At 44.4% G+C, this 16,840-nt stretch overlaps 1 protein-coding gene across 4 annotated transcripts in view; it reads right to left on the reverse strand.

The window, feature by feature from the left end:
• SERTAD2 (SERTA domain containing 2) overlaps positions 1 to 16,840 on the reverse strand; it is a 137,348-nt gene that overhangs the window by 18,023 nt on the left and 102,485 nt on the right. Inside the window, exon 2 of one of the 4 annotated variants that reach the window (XM_083730761.1) lies at positions 16,556 to 16,662. The exons of 2 other annotated variants lie outside the window; for them this stretch is intronic. In XM_083730761.1, the coding sequence (XP_083586887.1) occupies positions 16,556 to 16,596 (41 nt within the window). In that variant the 5' untranslated portion in view covers positions 16,597 to 16,662. Of the gene's footprint in view, positions 1 to 2,559; positions 2,690 to 16,555; positions 16,663 to 16,840 lie in introns of those variants that run through there. One more of the 4 variants, XM_083730764.1, reaches the window with a different exon arrangement.

Consider the following 16,840-nt stretch of genomic DNA (forward strand, 5'->3'; position numbering starts at 1 on the left):
AACACACTGATTCCCAGACCATCTGTGGGCCGGATTGAAAAGGAAATTGGGCCAGATCCGGCCCCTGGGTCTTAGTTTGCCTACCCATCCTCTAGATCTTCTCCTTCCTCCATAATCATGGGTAAGTATTTCAGAGTAGCTACTTCCGCCTTGAATTCTTCACACATCGCAGGATTTGCATCCTGATTTCAAATGAGGCTATCGACATATACAAAGCCAAGTTTTTACCCTGAAGACAGATATATAAATATATATCTATACCTGTAGTAAGAAACCTTATTTTAAGAAGGGAAAAAGTTTGATTCAGTTCAACTTTATCATGTATGATATAGGCTGAGTAACCTATAAATAAATAAAGTTATTGCAAAATGCTTGCACTTGAGAGTAATTTCGGGGGTGGGGGGGGAGGACAACTCTGGAGAGCTCCGAAGTAGTAACGTCTATTGTAATTGGGTGGAAAAGGGGAAGTCTTTCTTCACACAAATAAGCAATGCAATTACATGGCAAGTCAATAGAATAAGGCAGCTAACACGCTCCTGCGATATTTTGAAACTGTAACCCGATACTACTGTTTCCATCCTCCAGCCTTGCTTGCAGTCCCTTGTTGCATACTGTACTATTTGAGGCCCAGAGGGCAAAGCGAGTGCTTGCTGTTTATTAATGATCAGAGGCTGCAAGACGCGGGGGGGGGGGGGGGGGGTTGGCGCATGGGGCGGGGGAATGTGCACCAACACTGCCATTATTACTACTTTCTCCAGACTTTAAGATCACAGACTACTGAAACTTCAGCAGAAAGCAATCCCTTTGCTCCCAAACAAGATTTTACTGTAGTCACACATACACACACACACAAAAATAAACAATTCAAGCAGGCCTGCAATTCATGTGGCTCGCTAAGGTTTTTGCAGGAAGCATATGTTTCTATTAAATTAGAAACCGTTTCTACCGTTGTCAGTTTGCTAAGGGAAACCTCTCCTCCTGAAGAAGAGGAGCTTGTTTAATGGTTTTGACAAATTGCGCTTGCCTGACAGGGCTATGTCAAATAAAGCTAAGGAGTCCTCTACTAAATATATCCTTTCGAATAAATTACTGCCTCATTTACTAATCCTCTGAAAGAGGACCAGGTCTTGTACACTAAAAGACTCAATTGTTCCTGAGAATGCTTATAATATTAAAGAGTAGTACCAAGTCCTCTTGCACAAAGTGTAATCAGACCCAGCTCTTTTAGGTTGCTAAGCTATTAGAAACTACACTGGGAAAAATAGACTGTCCTGCAGGATGGGACTTTGAATGCTATGGCTGAAATCGAGAGCATGTCAATCTGAAAATACTAAACAGCTAATGCATAGAATGTTTCCCCATTGAAATCAGGGCAAACTTGTAAAAGTAGAATACTGGCACATAAAGCAATTATTTTTCATGGGGTGGGGGGGATGAACTGGGGCAGAGTATTGATTTCATATCAACTGAACCTCTCATAGAACCACTACTGGTGTATTTTCTACCTTGCAGAAGCATAACTGAAGTCCTGAAATGGCAGTCGGAACACAAAACTAACAGAAATGCTATGATAGAGTTGTTCTTCATGTGTTCAGAATCTGACTGCTGACCATCAAGACTGGACCACCACAGGATTAGAAAAAAAAAGTCGAGGATATGCAATCTTAAGGCTAGATAACTTCAACTAAAGCTTTGTTTACTGTGTCACTAAATGTATGTGTGTGTGTGTACCCACAAACTAGGCTGCCCACAGATAATCTGCAAAGCTGTTTTTCTAACAAAATGTTGGGAGTAGTGACTAGAGTAGTGGAGAAACATCTCTCTCTCTCTCTCTCTCTCTCACACACACACACACGCACACACACATGTCTCTATTCGGCAGTTCAATGGAAGCTGCCAATCACAAATCAGATTATACTACATGTGTTTATGCAAGACTCTATGCCGTACATTTCATGGCACAATGGCTTTACTTCTGGAGTGAAGGACTAGAATACAGGTAAGGAAGCAACAGTATCTATATCCTTTGACCATATAAGATGCACACACAAATGGCACAGGACCTAAACATATACTATGACTAATTTCATGCCATGATGAAGTTTCTAAGATGCACCAACATTTTCTGTCTTCCTGTTGCTACAGACCATCATTGTAATTTCTGGAATTTGGACTGCTTCAGGGATAGATAATACAAATTAAGCAACTCCTCTTTAAAGACTCAGTAGGTAAAAGTCTTTAACAAATGACTTTTTGTCCCAAAAGCTGGGTAAGGGACCATTCTGACCAGGCAGGTGAGGGGGAATTGCCTATTTAAAATCAATGGAGGGGCAGATATGAAAAGATCACAAAATACTCTTTTTAATTATGAATAAACTTCGATGGAAGAGGCAGTTTGATCACAGAATACACGGAAAATAACGTGGAAAACTTTCAAGGCAGGCAGCACAAGCAAAGCACCATAACCAATCAAAGATGTTCTTCCTCTTTTAAAACGATATGCCTGAAAATATCACAAGATGCTGGGAAATTCTTTAGCTCTTGTCAGCAATTACTAACCAATGGGCCATTTTGCTGAATGGAACCATCTTCAGCTTGTTGAACAAAATGTCACTACTGACATGTGTTTCTCTGGCTGGTGTAGTTTGTGCATTTAGAAGGGCTCCATTCTCCCTTGTAGATATCCACTCTACATAAAGATTAATGACAGCTTTGACTTCACAGCAGGGAGACAAGAGCCCACCCCCCACATCCCTTTGCGTTGCAATGGGTGATCCCCTCCCCCTTTCCTGGTATTTATAATTACTTGGCTGGAGCCTTTATTTTTCAACCGTGCTGCAAAATCTTTTCCCTAAAGATACCTTGTTTTCCCCCTCACATTGTAGACCCTTAATAAAATACACTGGGGGGGGGGTGCGCGAGTGGGCGGGGTGTGGGGGTGGAGGACTAACTTTAGACAGCAAGAAAGCTCTGCTCAATCAGTATATTATAACTTCGGGAGGGGGATAGTTTGATCAAGGATGCAACTCAAGCTAATTACCCGTATTTTTCGCTCTATAAGACGCACCAGACCACAAGACGCACCTAGTTTTTGGAGGAGGAAAACAAGGGAAAAAATATTCTGAATCTCAGAAGCCAGAACAGCAAGAGGGATCGCTGCACAGTGAAAGCAGCAATCCCTCTTGCTGTTCTGGCTTCTGGGATAGCTGTGCAGCCTGCATTCGCTCCATAAGACGCACAGACATTTCCCCTTAGTTTTTAGGAGGGAAAAAGTGAGTCTTATAGAGCAAAAAATACGGTACTTCTCACCATCAAAAAAGGTGCAGTGACTGATTTACAAGATTTACTTTTAAGCGAAATGCATTAAGGATCAGAGCACCAAATAAGTGTCACACCAAAAAAGGTACGTTTTAGGTACACTGTATAAGCTGCAAGCATTCTGAATGGTTCTGGCAAACGTTATTGCCTAGCCTCTTGCTACTGCACAGATTACAACAAGGAAAGCGTTTCCATGGGATTCCTTTTTGCAGGAGTTTGTCCTTCTCACTTCAGAAGCAGTTTTGGGCATTTCTTGCCTTCAGCCACAGTCTGCACAACAGCAGCGTTATTAGACAAATGTAGCATTAAAAATAAACAAACAAAGGAAAAACAGCTTTGTGAATCTTCAATGTGTACCTAATCATAATAATTTATGTAGCGCTTTTAGAGCGTTTAAAGCACTTCACTCCTCACAATCCACACAAACACTTTGCAAGAGACTATTTCCCCCGTACTGCAGGTGGGGGGTGAGAGCGAAAGAGTGGACCCCAAGGCCACTGAGACGAGTTCATGTCTGAGGGCAAGAAGCAGAAGTCCCAATTTGTAGTTCAAGCTCTTAAGGAGAGAGATCACCGACTGGATTTTTTTTTGTCCTCTTTTAATGTTTGGCAAAATGAAAGGGGCCACATGTACCACAATAGCTTAATAGGACTCCTCCGGCCCAGAGAGTATTTCAAATAATAAATAAGTGTTGCAAGTTTGCACAATGGGAATATTAAAGCCAATGTAGAGAACAACTAATCAAACAATTAACAGTAAAAAATACTCCTGGCCCAACTGACCCATTCAGTCGTTTTGCAATGGTTTCTTTTTTTCTTTGTACTTGCAGGAATGAGGGAGGCAACTACCAGATTGCTTCTGGAGTGGCACAACCACATGCAAACATCAATTTATTCTACCTGTTCTATTCTGAGAAGTTTCTGGGGAGAGAATGGATCTCAGTTAGCTTAGGGCTTCAGGCGTTTGGAAGCTTTGTTTTCTGTTTAATGGGAAGAAATCAGACCCCTAATGGCTTAGCAAGTTAAATGCCTATTTTTATTTTATATTATATTATTATTATTATTATTATTATTATTATTATTATTATTGAGAAGGAGCAGGGGAGAGAGATGGACACCTGACAGCTGACCTTCTTGGTGGTGGCGCCGCCCTGTGGAACACCCTCCTGCCAGATGTCAAGAAAATAAACTATCTGACTTTTAGAAGACATCTGAAACTTTTCCGTTTGATGTCTTAAGGTGTTTTTATTTGTTGGAAGCCTCCTAGAGTGGCTGCGGCAACCCAGTCAGATGGGTGGTATAATTAATAAATAATAATAAGAAGAAGAAGAAGAAGAAGAAGAGGAAGAAGAAGAAGAAGAAGAAGAAGAAGAAGATACATGGAATATGAAACCAATTTTACACTGTGAATAGGGATGCATCACCAGCCAAACATCACAATCTGATGATACACCGTGAGGCTGAAATGGAGGGACAAGCTACATTGGCCCCAGACCTATGAGGCGCTGGGCTGAAATTGCAGCCGCTCCCAGGTGGTTTAACCCTGGCACCTCAGGGGCCAATGCAGCTTGTTCATCTCACTGGGCGATGGGGGACAGAGAGAGTCCCTCCACCCCAGGGCCTGGTGGGAACAAGCTACAGAGGCGGGCCTCCCTCAAAGGTTTGCTCGAGCGGGTGCTCTGCATCTTTACTCCCGAGGTGACCAACCACCCTGGGAGGAAAGACGCAGCCCACCCTCCTGGGTGAAGGCAGTCAGATGGCAGCCAAGCACACAGAGCCTGAAAGACTCCATTAGCAGGGCTGCCTCCACCTTCGCTTGGGCAGGCTACCGCCCAAGGTGGCCCACCCCTGTGAAGGGGCGAGGGCTGAGCCCCCCCCCGACACCCACCAGTTCTAAGGTGGCACCGGCTGAGGCTGCCACGCAAGCACTACATTTGTGCAGTGGCCTCGGGCGCCATTGCCACGGGCAGGCGGGCTACTTCTTCCTCCCGGGAGAAAGAGGTTGCCCGCCAGCCGGCTGGTGAGTCACAGGCAGGCCACCCGCTGAGGGGCGCAAGGCTGCCCACCACCCCTTAGCGGAGCCCCGCCCCCCAGTCTGGGGGTGGCTTGATCAGCTGAGAAGCAGGCTTTCTTAAACCACCCGCTTCTCAGCTGATCATAGGCAGGGTGGGGGCATCAATAAACTGCGCCACTGAGGTGCAGACAGCAGAACAATTTAAAGAAGCCCCCTGGTGGTATGAGGGCCAGAACACAATACCTGCTTCACCTGGCTGTATATCGCAGGTGAAACAGCAGCCGCTCCTGAGTCCCTCTGGTGGCAAAGGGATATACATTAGTGCCAGGCGAAGCAGCCATCGTGGTCTTGCCCTCATACTGATCCTCGGCGATGTATCAATACATTGCCCAGACCTAACTGTGAATCACCCTGAGATCTATGGATGAATACATATTTACATAATAACAGTAATGCTAGACAAATGAGGATGAATGTGGGATTTTTCAATGTATTACGGGCTCTTGCGCTGTTTGAACTATAGTGCATTTGCAAGTTTTGTCTGATAAGAATTTTGAAAACTCCTATAGGGAACTTAGGCTGATTTATTACAATTGCACACCAGCCAAACAACTGAACTCTAGAAAGTACAGGTACCTGAATGTTAAGCCACAGTGGGCTGTAGGGCAAGTGGCCTGCATTAGGATGGGGCATTGTGATAAGGTTGGGCCAGGAGACAGTTGCCATTTTGTGCTTCGTAAAACATGTTCATTTGTCCCATCTTTACCTCTCAAAGTCAAGGAGGAGACTGAAGCTGTATACACCTTTAAAGAGCCTTCAAAACACATTCTTTCCCTCAAAGAATTCTGGGACCCATAGTTTATTTTCCCCAGAATTGCAATTCCCAACACCACCAAACAAACTACAGTGGTACCTCAGGTTACATACGCTTCAGGTTACAGACTCTGCTAACCCAGAAATAGTGCTTCAGGTTAAGAACTTTGCTTCAGGATAAGAACAGAAATCGGGCTCAGGCGGCGCGGCGGCAGCAGGAGGCCCCATTAGCTAAAGTGGTGCTTCAGGTTAAGAACAGTTTCAGGTTAGGAACGGACCTCCAGAACAAATTAAGTTCTTAACCTGAGGTACCACTGTACAATGACCAGAATTCTTTGAGGGAAAGAATGTGCTTTGAATGTGCTTTAAAGGCACAGTGTAGCATGTGCACAGTTTGGCAAAACATTTTCTGCTTCATTTTGCCATACAAATCACTGTGACAGAAAGATTTAAGTTAGAGCCACTAACCACTTGCCAGAGCGAGGAACTACATACTGTACTGTAAACTGAACAAGTCCCCAGAGGGAGGAGAACTGGAGGCATTTACAAGGGAGAACTGGCAGGTGCAAGGGGTGGGTTGCTTAACCCTTTGCCCTGACCCTCCCCTGCAAATGACCTCCAATTATTTAATCCCATTTTCCCTCAGCCGGACTCCTACACGGAGGGGAAATGGCCTGTGGGGATGGTTGGTCTTCCCACAGCCCCCACAACTACAACACTTAAGTGAACGTGTGTTTTGAAATCCTCCCTCATTGCCTCTTCCCCCTAATAATATTTCTATCAACATGGGCTCTCCTACCAGCTCCAGCCATTTAAACAACCAAGGGCTAAGGCCATCCTGTGAGGACAGCAGCCCCTTAAAAAAAGTGGGGTGGAAGATCCAGATGTAGCCTGGGCTGGGGTTGTTCCTTCCTGTGTCAGCAGTGATCCTCTTTGAACAGGTTACCTCCCATAGCCACGAAGAGGTAAGGAAAAACAAGACTATGATGTTCCACCACCAACCAGTAGCACCCAATTTTGCAAGCAGCCAGTCCCTCCCACCCCATGGAGGGAACCTGGCTGGGGCTGGAATACCCTAGGTCAAGGCTACGCCAGCGTTGGCCTTGTCTATGCCTCCCTCCACAGATGTTTTGACTGACTAGCTCAAAAACATTTGCCGCCTCCTCATTCAGTTGAAGAAAACAGGCAAAGTTGCATTTGGTGGAACTGTCAGTTATACACATCTGTTAACAGCAGCCTGGTGCAAAGAAATTAAGCAGGCCAAGTTTTTCCTAACAGGAAGATGGCACAGTAAGTGAAGGGCTTGTACCAGGCTCCTGCTAATGAAAGGGGGAGTCGCAATTGCACTTGCTAGCCCATAGCTCACAGACCCTTCTTGTTCTTAAGCTGCTTATAGGGTTGCCCACTTTTTGAGCATGGCACGGCTTCCAACGCCTCCAAATGCTGAAATGTAATGCATGAAACCCTAGTGGCCTTCCAAGGGGCCGCCCAAGCCTTCACATGCATTTTTGTATTCTACTGCTTGGCCTTTCCTTCAGTGCCACACCTTTGCCAAGCAAATCCGTTCATGCCAAAATCTCTTGTTCCTTAAGGTGCCACAAGACTTTTTGTTGTTTTTGCCACCACAGAGTACTATGGCTTCCCCTGTGGAAGTTGTTTCCTCAGATCTCCTGATTCTCTCTCTTCCTACTGCTAATTGGTTCTGCTTCCTTCAAGTCTACTGGCACCCAGCCAACATCCTTCGCTGCTCAGTCCTCTTATTTATCTCTCCACCCCTCTTCCTGCCAGCAATGTGCACCTCATGTAGAAGCCTTCTCTATGTACTCCTCACTGGCCCCTCCTTTCCTCCATTCCTTATCTGCTCAGCCTATTGTTTCCTCAAGCCCTTGCCTGCTGGGGTATGCTTTGATCTGGTTTCCATTTCTGAGTCCAGTGCTAACTCTGCAACCTCCTCCCGGCTCCCTTTCCTTCAGCTGTCCCACTTCCAGGGTCTCCCTTAGTAAACCTATTTAGGCAGCCAACATCTCCTGCCTCTACAACCAGTATGACATTTTAGTTCTAGTCTAAGTGAGCTCTCACTTCACTCACAGAAGACTATTTATGAAACTCCACAATGCTTCCACCTCTTCTCCAACGTCATACATGGCTCCCTTACTCCCAAAAATTCCCTTGGCTAAAAAGTCACTGGGGATCCAAGAGAGAGGAGGCCCAGGAGGGAGGAAATACTCTCAGGGACAGAGCACACAAGCAGCAGACTGGCAAGCTGGGACCTGAGAAAAGGAAAGTGGGAAAGTGAAGAGGCAGAGGAGCAAAGCAGCCGCAGCAATTATGACCAGAAAATTGATGGGCAAGGAAGCTTTGAAGACTTGGGTAATGAAAGCTAAAGCAACCAACATGTGTGTAAATGACAGGACCAAATTCCACATGTTGTTTTCAGTTAACAAGCCAACTCTCTGGTTGTAGGCTCCTACCTTTCACAGCCAGGTAAGAGTGATGACCTGAACTTTCCTTAAAAAACAACTAGGCACATGGCTCTAAGGCAGCCTTGGAAGATCTGTGGGCAACAAGCTGTGTCCTTGTGAGCCTCAGTTCCTCATATGCAGAAACTGGTTACCCTCTCACAAAGAATGGGCTTCCCCTCTCCATGCTGTCACATCCCCTGCAGGCCCCACATGTCAGTGCTGTCAGGGACTATGTGGACAACCAAGACATCTATGAAGGTGTGGAAGCTCTGCCATGGTTCCAGGTCAAAGCAAGAACTTATGCGGCTTCAGCAGGGACTCCCCATTGCAAAAATGCCCCCCAAGTGTGGAGAGCACAGCAGGCTGGAAGGGGGCATGGTGGCAGGAGCAGAGCCCCCAGGGACAGCCCCACGTTCTCAGTCTCTGCACACTTAAGACCATATCAGGAAAGGATGCAAATGTTTAATCCAATCACTCTGTTGTGTAACTAATTGAATATACATATTTTTATGCCATGTTTTATTACTTTTGTACACCACTTTGGAATACACACACATGCACAGAGTACGCAAGTGCCTACATTAAATTTTAAATACTGGATTTCATAATTAAGTCTCTGCTTGACAGAAGTCATTTTCTCCCTGATGGGTTATCTGTGGAACACTGTGTAGTTATGAACACATCATGGTACGGTTTAGGAGGGTGGCTGTGGTGAGAACAAAAGTTGGAAAAAAATGGCCATCGGGGAAAGAAAAAGTTGCAAAGACATATGCAAATTCGATAGCAAATTCTCTGTTAAGAGGGAAGCAACATGAGTGACTCATCCCCCTCTCCCGCCCCTTTCCTCTTTTTACCAACCATATGAATCAACTCTTAGTTTTACTGCATAGTTAGGAGGAGGAGAAAAACTAGAACACACTATTGCAGTGTGCATCATGTATATCATATTACATTAACACTTGGGAACAAGAGCCAGCTACTTACGTTTAAAAACCAAAACCAAAGAATACGCTCTGGCTGAAGGGTTATGTGCAACAAATACAGTGAGAGAAGGAAATCAATCAGAAATTATCTGCTCCCCAAGCAGATGGAGAGGAAAGTGGGACGCAGGCCTGATTTCTGATTCACAGAGGAAGAAGAATTATGGTCCTTGGGGGGAGAGAGATGAACTAAAGAAACTTTCTGACCACTATACAGAGCAGCAAGTCACTTTTCAGTGATGGAAGGCAAAAGAGATTAAAAGCAGCAGCACCCTGAAAATAATATTGCAGGCTGTTGAGACAAAGACGAGTATGAATGGCTCATCCCTGCTTCATGTGTCTGTCAGTGTCCTGCAAGGCCTATCTAACCAACACAGCCAGGCTACATGCTTTGGTATAAAACAGGGGTCAGCAACCTTTTTCAGCCATGGGCCGGGTCCATTGTCCCTCAGACCTTGGTGGGGGGCTTGGACTATATTTTGGAAAAGAACAAAAAATGAACGAATTCCTATGCCCCACAAATAACCCAGAGATGCATTTTAAATAAAAGCACACATTCTACTCATGTAAAAACATGCTGATTCCCGGACTGTCTGCGGGCCTGATTTAGAAGGCGATTGGGCCGTATCCGGCCCACGGGCCTTAGGCTGCCTACGCCTGGTATAAAATATTCAGACTGCCCGTGCTCCTCTGGGCAGAGGTTAAGAATGTCCCCACCATTCCAAGGAATCAATCAATCAATCAATCAATCAATCAATAAAAATTATTATTATTAATACCCTGCCCATCTGGCTGGGTTTCCTCAGCCACTCTGGGCGGCCTCCAACAGAATATTAAAATACAATAGTCTATTAAACATTAAAAGCTTCCCTAAACAGGGCTGCCTTTAGATGTCTTCTAAAAGTCTGGTAGTCGTTTTTCTCTTTGATATCTGGTGGGAGGGCATTCCACAGGGAGGGCGCTACTACCGAGAAGGCCCTCTGCCTGGTTCCCTGTAACTTGGCTTCTCGCAGAGAGGGAACCACCAGAAGGCCCTCGGAGCTGGACCTCAGTGTCCGGGCAGAACGATGGGGTGGAGACACTCCTTCAGGTATATAAAGTGCACTAAAAAGAAAAGTGCACTATGACAAGTTCTATATATTTTTGTCTGCTTTATCTGAATTTGAGAAAGTTCTCTTTAGCTGCAAAAAAACCTAACTCTTTTATGAGGAGATGTTAAGGGGGCACTATACTGACAAATCTGGATTTAAGAACTTCATTTCACAGCTACCTGCACTTTAGTAAGACGAACCCGCCCTGGGGCATTCAGAAACTAGTCAGACCTGCTGACTGACAAGCTGTACACTCTGCTTCAAACAGGCCTTCCTTCTAATGTCCCCCCCCACACACACACATCCACACACATTTCCCTGCTATCATGGGTGTTTCTCTATTGATGCTCATTTTATAAAGGCAAAAGAAAATACTTTAAATTCAATGTAACAGCTGCTGCCACCATCACCACCAGTAACTTTAGAGTTCCAACTAAAGAAAGTAACAAACTAATGATCATGTTGCCTTACAAAACTTTTCGAAGCTTTTCAGCACAGTTACCTCACCTAACAGATCTATTAGTTCAAAGAAAAATATTGTGCACACATATTAATTTAAACCTTAAATTACAGAGAAAGTAGTTATACAGCAGCTAAATGGAAAACAACATCTTCAAAAATTAAAAGCAGTGGGTTTAGATTTGGTGTGGGGGTTTTTAACACATATTTTATTAATTTTGTTTAGAGCAATTATATCTAGTCCACTTCTTTTCATATGAATACTGCCCGATGCAAGAAACTTTAGTTATCTCAAAGCATTGCAAACTGCCCAAGCATTCTTCAAAATGTAAAACTTTTGGAATCAGAACTCATACATTTCCCAAACCTCCAGCAATTAGATGTTCTGCAGCACCACTCTAAGCCTGATACCCAATGCAAACTTCCCTGGGTGTAACCCCTGTTGAACAGTGTGTCATAACTCCTGGATAATTTGCAAAGGATTGTACCATAAATGAGTGAGACTGCCTGACATTTCCAGGCATAGTTCTTTCTCTGCCTCAGCATTAAGGAACTGGGCCCTTTCTTAATAATCACGACACACACACACACAAAATATGTTAGGACCATGGGAGCAGCAATTATCATCTACACCAGTGAATGTCTAAGTTTATCAGCGCAGATTTCAAGTGTTAGAGAAGGTGTGGACAGTAGTCAATGATCTATTTGCTATCTTAACTACTGTGCTCAGCAAGCAACTTCCACACCATCACAGATGCTCAAAGGTTCCTAGTTTCTCCACTCTGCAGGGCCCACAAGCTAGCTTTCTGAAATCTAGGGACTCTCTGAACTCCTAAAGAATAAAACAGAAAATTCCCCAGCACACTTCTCATGCGCCCTGGACATGACAGAATAAGGAATAAGAATTGTGTGACCAAAAATCAGCTCTGGTTATGTGTTCCTATACAATGAAATGGGTACAGTGGTACCTTGGGTTACATACACTTCAGGTTACAGACTCCGCTAACCCAGAAATAGTACCTCGGGTTAAGAACTTTGCTTCAGGATGAGAACAGAAATCACGCGGTGGCGGCGCAACAGCAGTGGGAGGCCCCAATATCTAAAGTGGTGCTTCAAGTTAAGAACAGTTTCAGGTTAAGAACGGACCTCCGGAATGAATTACCGTAAGTATGTAACCAGAGGTACACTGTACTGAGTTGCTCCTGCACACAGTGATCTCATCAACTTTTTAAGCTATGGGAAGATGTGCAGCAAGAAGAAAATCTTACCTCATTATGTACTGAAAATGGATCTGGCTGTGGAAGCTGATGACTACTTTATCACATGGTCAGCAATAATAGCTGAGCTCACCAAACAGCCATGCTGATATTCAGTCACATGACCCAACCGTGGGCTTTCTGAAAGGAAGACACTGGCCCCATAACCTTTAACAAAAGGTATTCCAAATCCACACCAGCATGACACAAACAAGAAATGCACCCTGTAAGGTTCACTACAAAAGACTTGGGAGAGCAACAGGTTGGTGAAGGCTGAGATGGTGACAGATTATTTGTTCCTGCAAGAGCTTTGGGTAGGGCAAAAGTCTGTTAGACTTTCTCCCAACTGATGTGGAGCTGGAGTCCTAAGCCATCCAGTTCCTGTAGCACCAGAATTGGAAGAGACAATTCAGCCAATATCTGCTCCTCCTCACGTGAGAGCATTCACCAGATGATCTGAACATTTAAGTAAGTTTGAAAGAGAGATCCTTGTCGGTGGTCTCATTTCAACCTCTGTCAACCTGCTTTCAAACCCCTTAATATCTCCTTTCTCCAGCCATGGTGGAAACCAGAGGCTGCTGGGAAGACACACCAAGCTTCAAGCAGAAGCAACTTAAGCAATTTATTGTCCCAGCCAGGAACTGAAATCTGCTAGCGTACCATGAAAACCACACTTGACTGTTAAACGCCTTTGAGGGCATGGGAGTTTGCATGGAATTGATTTGGTGGATAAGTTGTTTACATAGCGCACCAGATCTGGACAAAGCTACATGTGTCCATGCGCAGCATGTGCTGGTTTCCTGCTACCTGCACTGCAGACCAGGGAGGGGTCATGGGTGAGCACACTGTCCACATAAAGGGATGGTAGAACCTCACACTATGTGAAGTGGCTTTCCCTACCTTCATTCTGCATGCCAATTAATCAATGAATTTTTGTTTCCTGGATGATTAGCTTAACAATTAGCAAAAAGAAAAAAGAAAGGGGAAAATGCTGATTTTACAAGTAGGAGAATCAGCTGTGCCTGTGCCCTAAACCTACTGCCAGCCTGCAGCCATTTAAACTGAACCTTGCACTCTTTCTCTTTTCCCCTTTAGTGCATTAAATGATCTTTGGACTCTGTAATCAGAGCCTGCTGTTTCTGGCACAGTTACTTTTCCTCTCTCTCTCTCTCTCTCTCTCTCTCTCTCTCCCCCTCCCCCCTTTTTGGCCAAGAAGCTGTTGCAACTGGAGCCGTCTCCATTTGTGCTATCTTTTTAGACAGAAACTGTATTTCCAAAGAAGGCACTGAAGAGCCCTTATAAGTGGGTCATAGGAAAATTGCCCACATTTTAAATAACAATATAATCTCCCTTCCAATATACAGCATATAAATATACATACATAACGTCAATGCAAAAATTCTTCACTAGTAAATATTGCTGATGACATATCAGCACCAACTGTCCAGCTACTTCCAAAATATGCAAGGTATAAAATGAAACTCTGTAGTGTTTTCCCCACCAATGATTCATACCAAGGGTGAAGAAAGCACAGTAGTCATCAGCAAAGTGGTTCAACTGGCTATTGCATAAGACAGGTTGGAGGTGAAACTTCAAACTTTTTAGTCCCGAGTTTGGAGAAGACTGCTTTGAGTATGTACACCAAATTCAGCCAGGATTCTACAAAACAGTGACTTCAGTAAATCTTGTTTTTGGTGGGGCTGCCATGTGTCCAGATTTTGCTGGACATGTCCTTTTTTCCAGAGGCAAAATACCATCTGGGCGGATTTTTAAATTTTTGCAAAATGTCTGGGTTTTATTTTAATTTATTTTTGTACCATTTGTCTGTGACACTGGTAGCCAGCGGAGTGAGCTACATGGCGCAGACTAGGCAACCTTTATGGGGACACCCTAGGACTCATGGCATCTCTGGCGGCTGCCAGGCCTGTCCCGGCCTTCCCAGGGCCACTCAGAGGCCGAAGACAGCAAAGGTAAGAGAGGGGAGGGAAGAAGGGGGCAAGCAGGTGGGCATGGAAGGGATCAGTGGCAGGTAGGGGGTGAGTGATGGGGATGCAGGCTGGTGGGGGGTGCCCCGAATTTTTCTCACAAAATGTTGGAGGGCATGTCATTTTCATTTGCAATTACTATTATTAAATATTTCAACACACCTTTTATTTTTTACTGCACACACACTAATACTACTACTACAGTATTTTTTATTCCTTTCCCCTCCACACCCCAGCCCACCCGCAAATGTGTCCCAGCAAATGTGTCCTCTTTTTTTGTTCTTAAAAATACAGCAACCCTATTTTATGGGTGGTACATATTATGCAATTTCCATCACTGCTTGCTACAGCTCCGTAATTTGGGAAATATGGGGTGAGCAAAAAGGAATAAAAGGAAACAAAGCGTGTTTTCTTGTGCAGCCCAAACTTATGCATGTATACTCAGAGGTAAGTTCTACTGCTTTCAGTGGAGTTTGCTCTTAAGTATTCACCAGACTTCACATTAAGGACAAGAGCTTGTTAGCCTTCATTTCAGGTTTGCCCTAAAAAGTCACATCTAAATGCCAATGCATTTGAACGGGTTTCCCCATTTATTTAGGGCAACTTCAAAAGGAAGAGAAACAGCACTGGACACACTAAACAAATCATATTTGGATTTTTAATGTGAATCGTACAAATTTTAACAAGACTGCATTTTTTAATTGCTCCTCCTGAAGCCAATCTGCAATTTTTCATTATAGAGCTAAATGAAGTAGTATCAGGCACAAAAAAGAAAAAAAACTCTTGCAGCTGTTAAGATGCTACAATACTTGTTTGTATCTTAGGGAACACTACCACTGTTCAGACTCATCTACCTGTCTAGCACTATTATTATTCAAGTCACTAGTTTCTGATATATCAATCTGTATATACAGCACAGCACTTTTTATTTATTTACAGAAAAACATTTTTCAAAATTAACTCTACAACAAACTTGACCATATGAAAAGGCTTGACAATCCAAGATGAGAAGCCTGCACAATTCTCCTATCTGACAGCTACAACAGTCTAGAGTTTGGGAGCAGTGCTGCCCCCCCCTTTTATTCTTTTCTTTCAAGAGCACCTTGATACAAAGGTACATGTTTCTGCAGATGAACTTTGAAAATCAATTCCCTGTCATCTCAACCAAAGGAAACCAGAAGAAATTAAGACATTGGCTTAATTTCCTGGCTCTGGCACTGTGTCTTCACTCAAAGCATTTATGAGAACTTCACAGGAGCCTAGGAGAGCACCTTTAGTGATAAAATTGACAGCATTCGGTTTGTTTTTTGGAGAGCAACTGAGTTGCTTATCTTGATTCAGAATCTTGAATGCTAGATGGGAAAATAAAGAATTTCCAGGGAGGGCCCTTGCTAGGTGAACCTGCAGCCACCTGAGCTATCCATTTTATTTTGCGCTGCTAATTTGCAAGAGAAGTCCCTGCCGCAAAACATCTTGTATCAAGAAAAACAAGTGTATATTCCATGAGAAGGGTAGGAAACCAACCAAAGCACTAACATGCATTCAGTATTTATGTGCTGTCAATGACTGGAGAAGCTAGAATCTACTAGAAAGTGCAAATCAAATCTTAGGAACAATAATGCTTACTAGTTTCCATGTCAAAGACCAGCTTTGGCAGCTAGCACTGCTTTTAAGACGCAGAATATCTCCATGAAAAGACACCCACATACAGACATCACCACCACAATGTCATGCTGAGACGCCAAAGCATGGAATACCATAATCTAGCTCTTTTAGTAACCTACCAGAACAAGTAGACAACCTGTCTCACTTTAAAGAATTTTAGTTCCACCTACAAAAACCTTCTGCGTTGAGCCTCTTTTCCCCAGTTCAAACACAGAATCACCCTCATTTGGGGTCTGCCAGTTTGTTTCGAAATAAGACCCTCAACTTTCCCAGCTCGAGGTTCTGAAACGCCCCCGCTACTTCTTCCTCTCCTCCAGGATCAGAAAGCAAAATTACAGGGTACAGTTTCCAGCGAATGTCGGTCTGCAACACATACTGAAACTTATCGGAGAGCAAAAGCAAGTTGCACTGTAAACATGGCTCGGAGAAACTCTTAAATGCGCCACTCATACACCGACGAGGAGGGAGAGAACATGAGAAATTCGGAATACGCGCGCGCACACGCACACACACCTGCTCAAAGCAACACGGGAACCTCCGATCCCTCTGCACATTTGGACCCTCAACCGTTTCCAAGGAAGAAAAGTAACTCAGCCGACCTCTTTTCCCTGCACATCTCTCTGAAGGCGGGCGGGGGGGGGGGGAAGAAAGGTAGTTCTCCGGAAGGTTACAAGGGGGAGCAAATCATGCAACCGAAAGGCAGCGCTTCCTCGGCCCCCTCCTGCCCCTCTCCCCGCGACACGGGTCCCCTTCTGCCTTCACTGCCTCACCAACCAACCGGGGAGGGGCTGCTTCTGG

Source organism: Podarcis gaigeae (genome assembly GCF_964106915.1).
Source record: "Podarcis gaigeae genome assembly, chromosome: 3".
NCBI lineage: Eukaryota > Metazoa > Chordata > Lepidosauria > Squamata > Lacertidae > Podarcis > Podarcis gaigeae.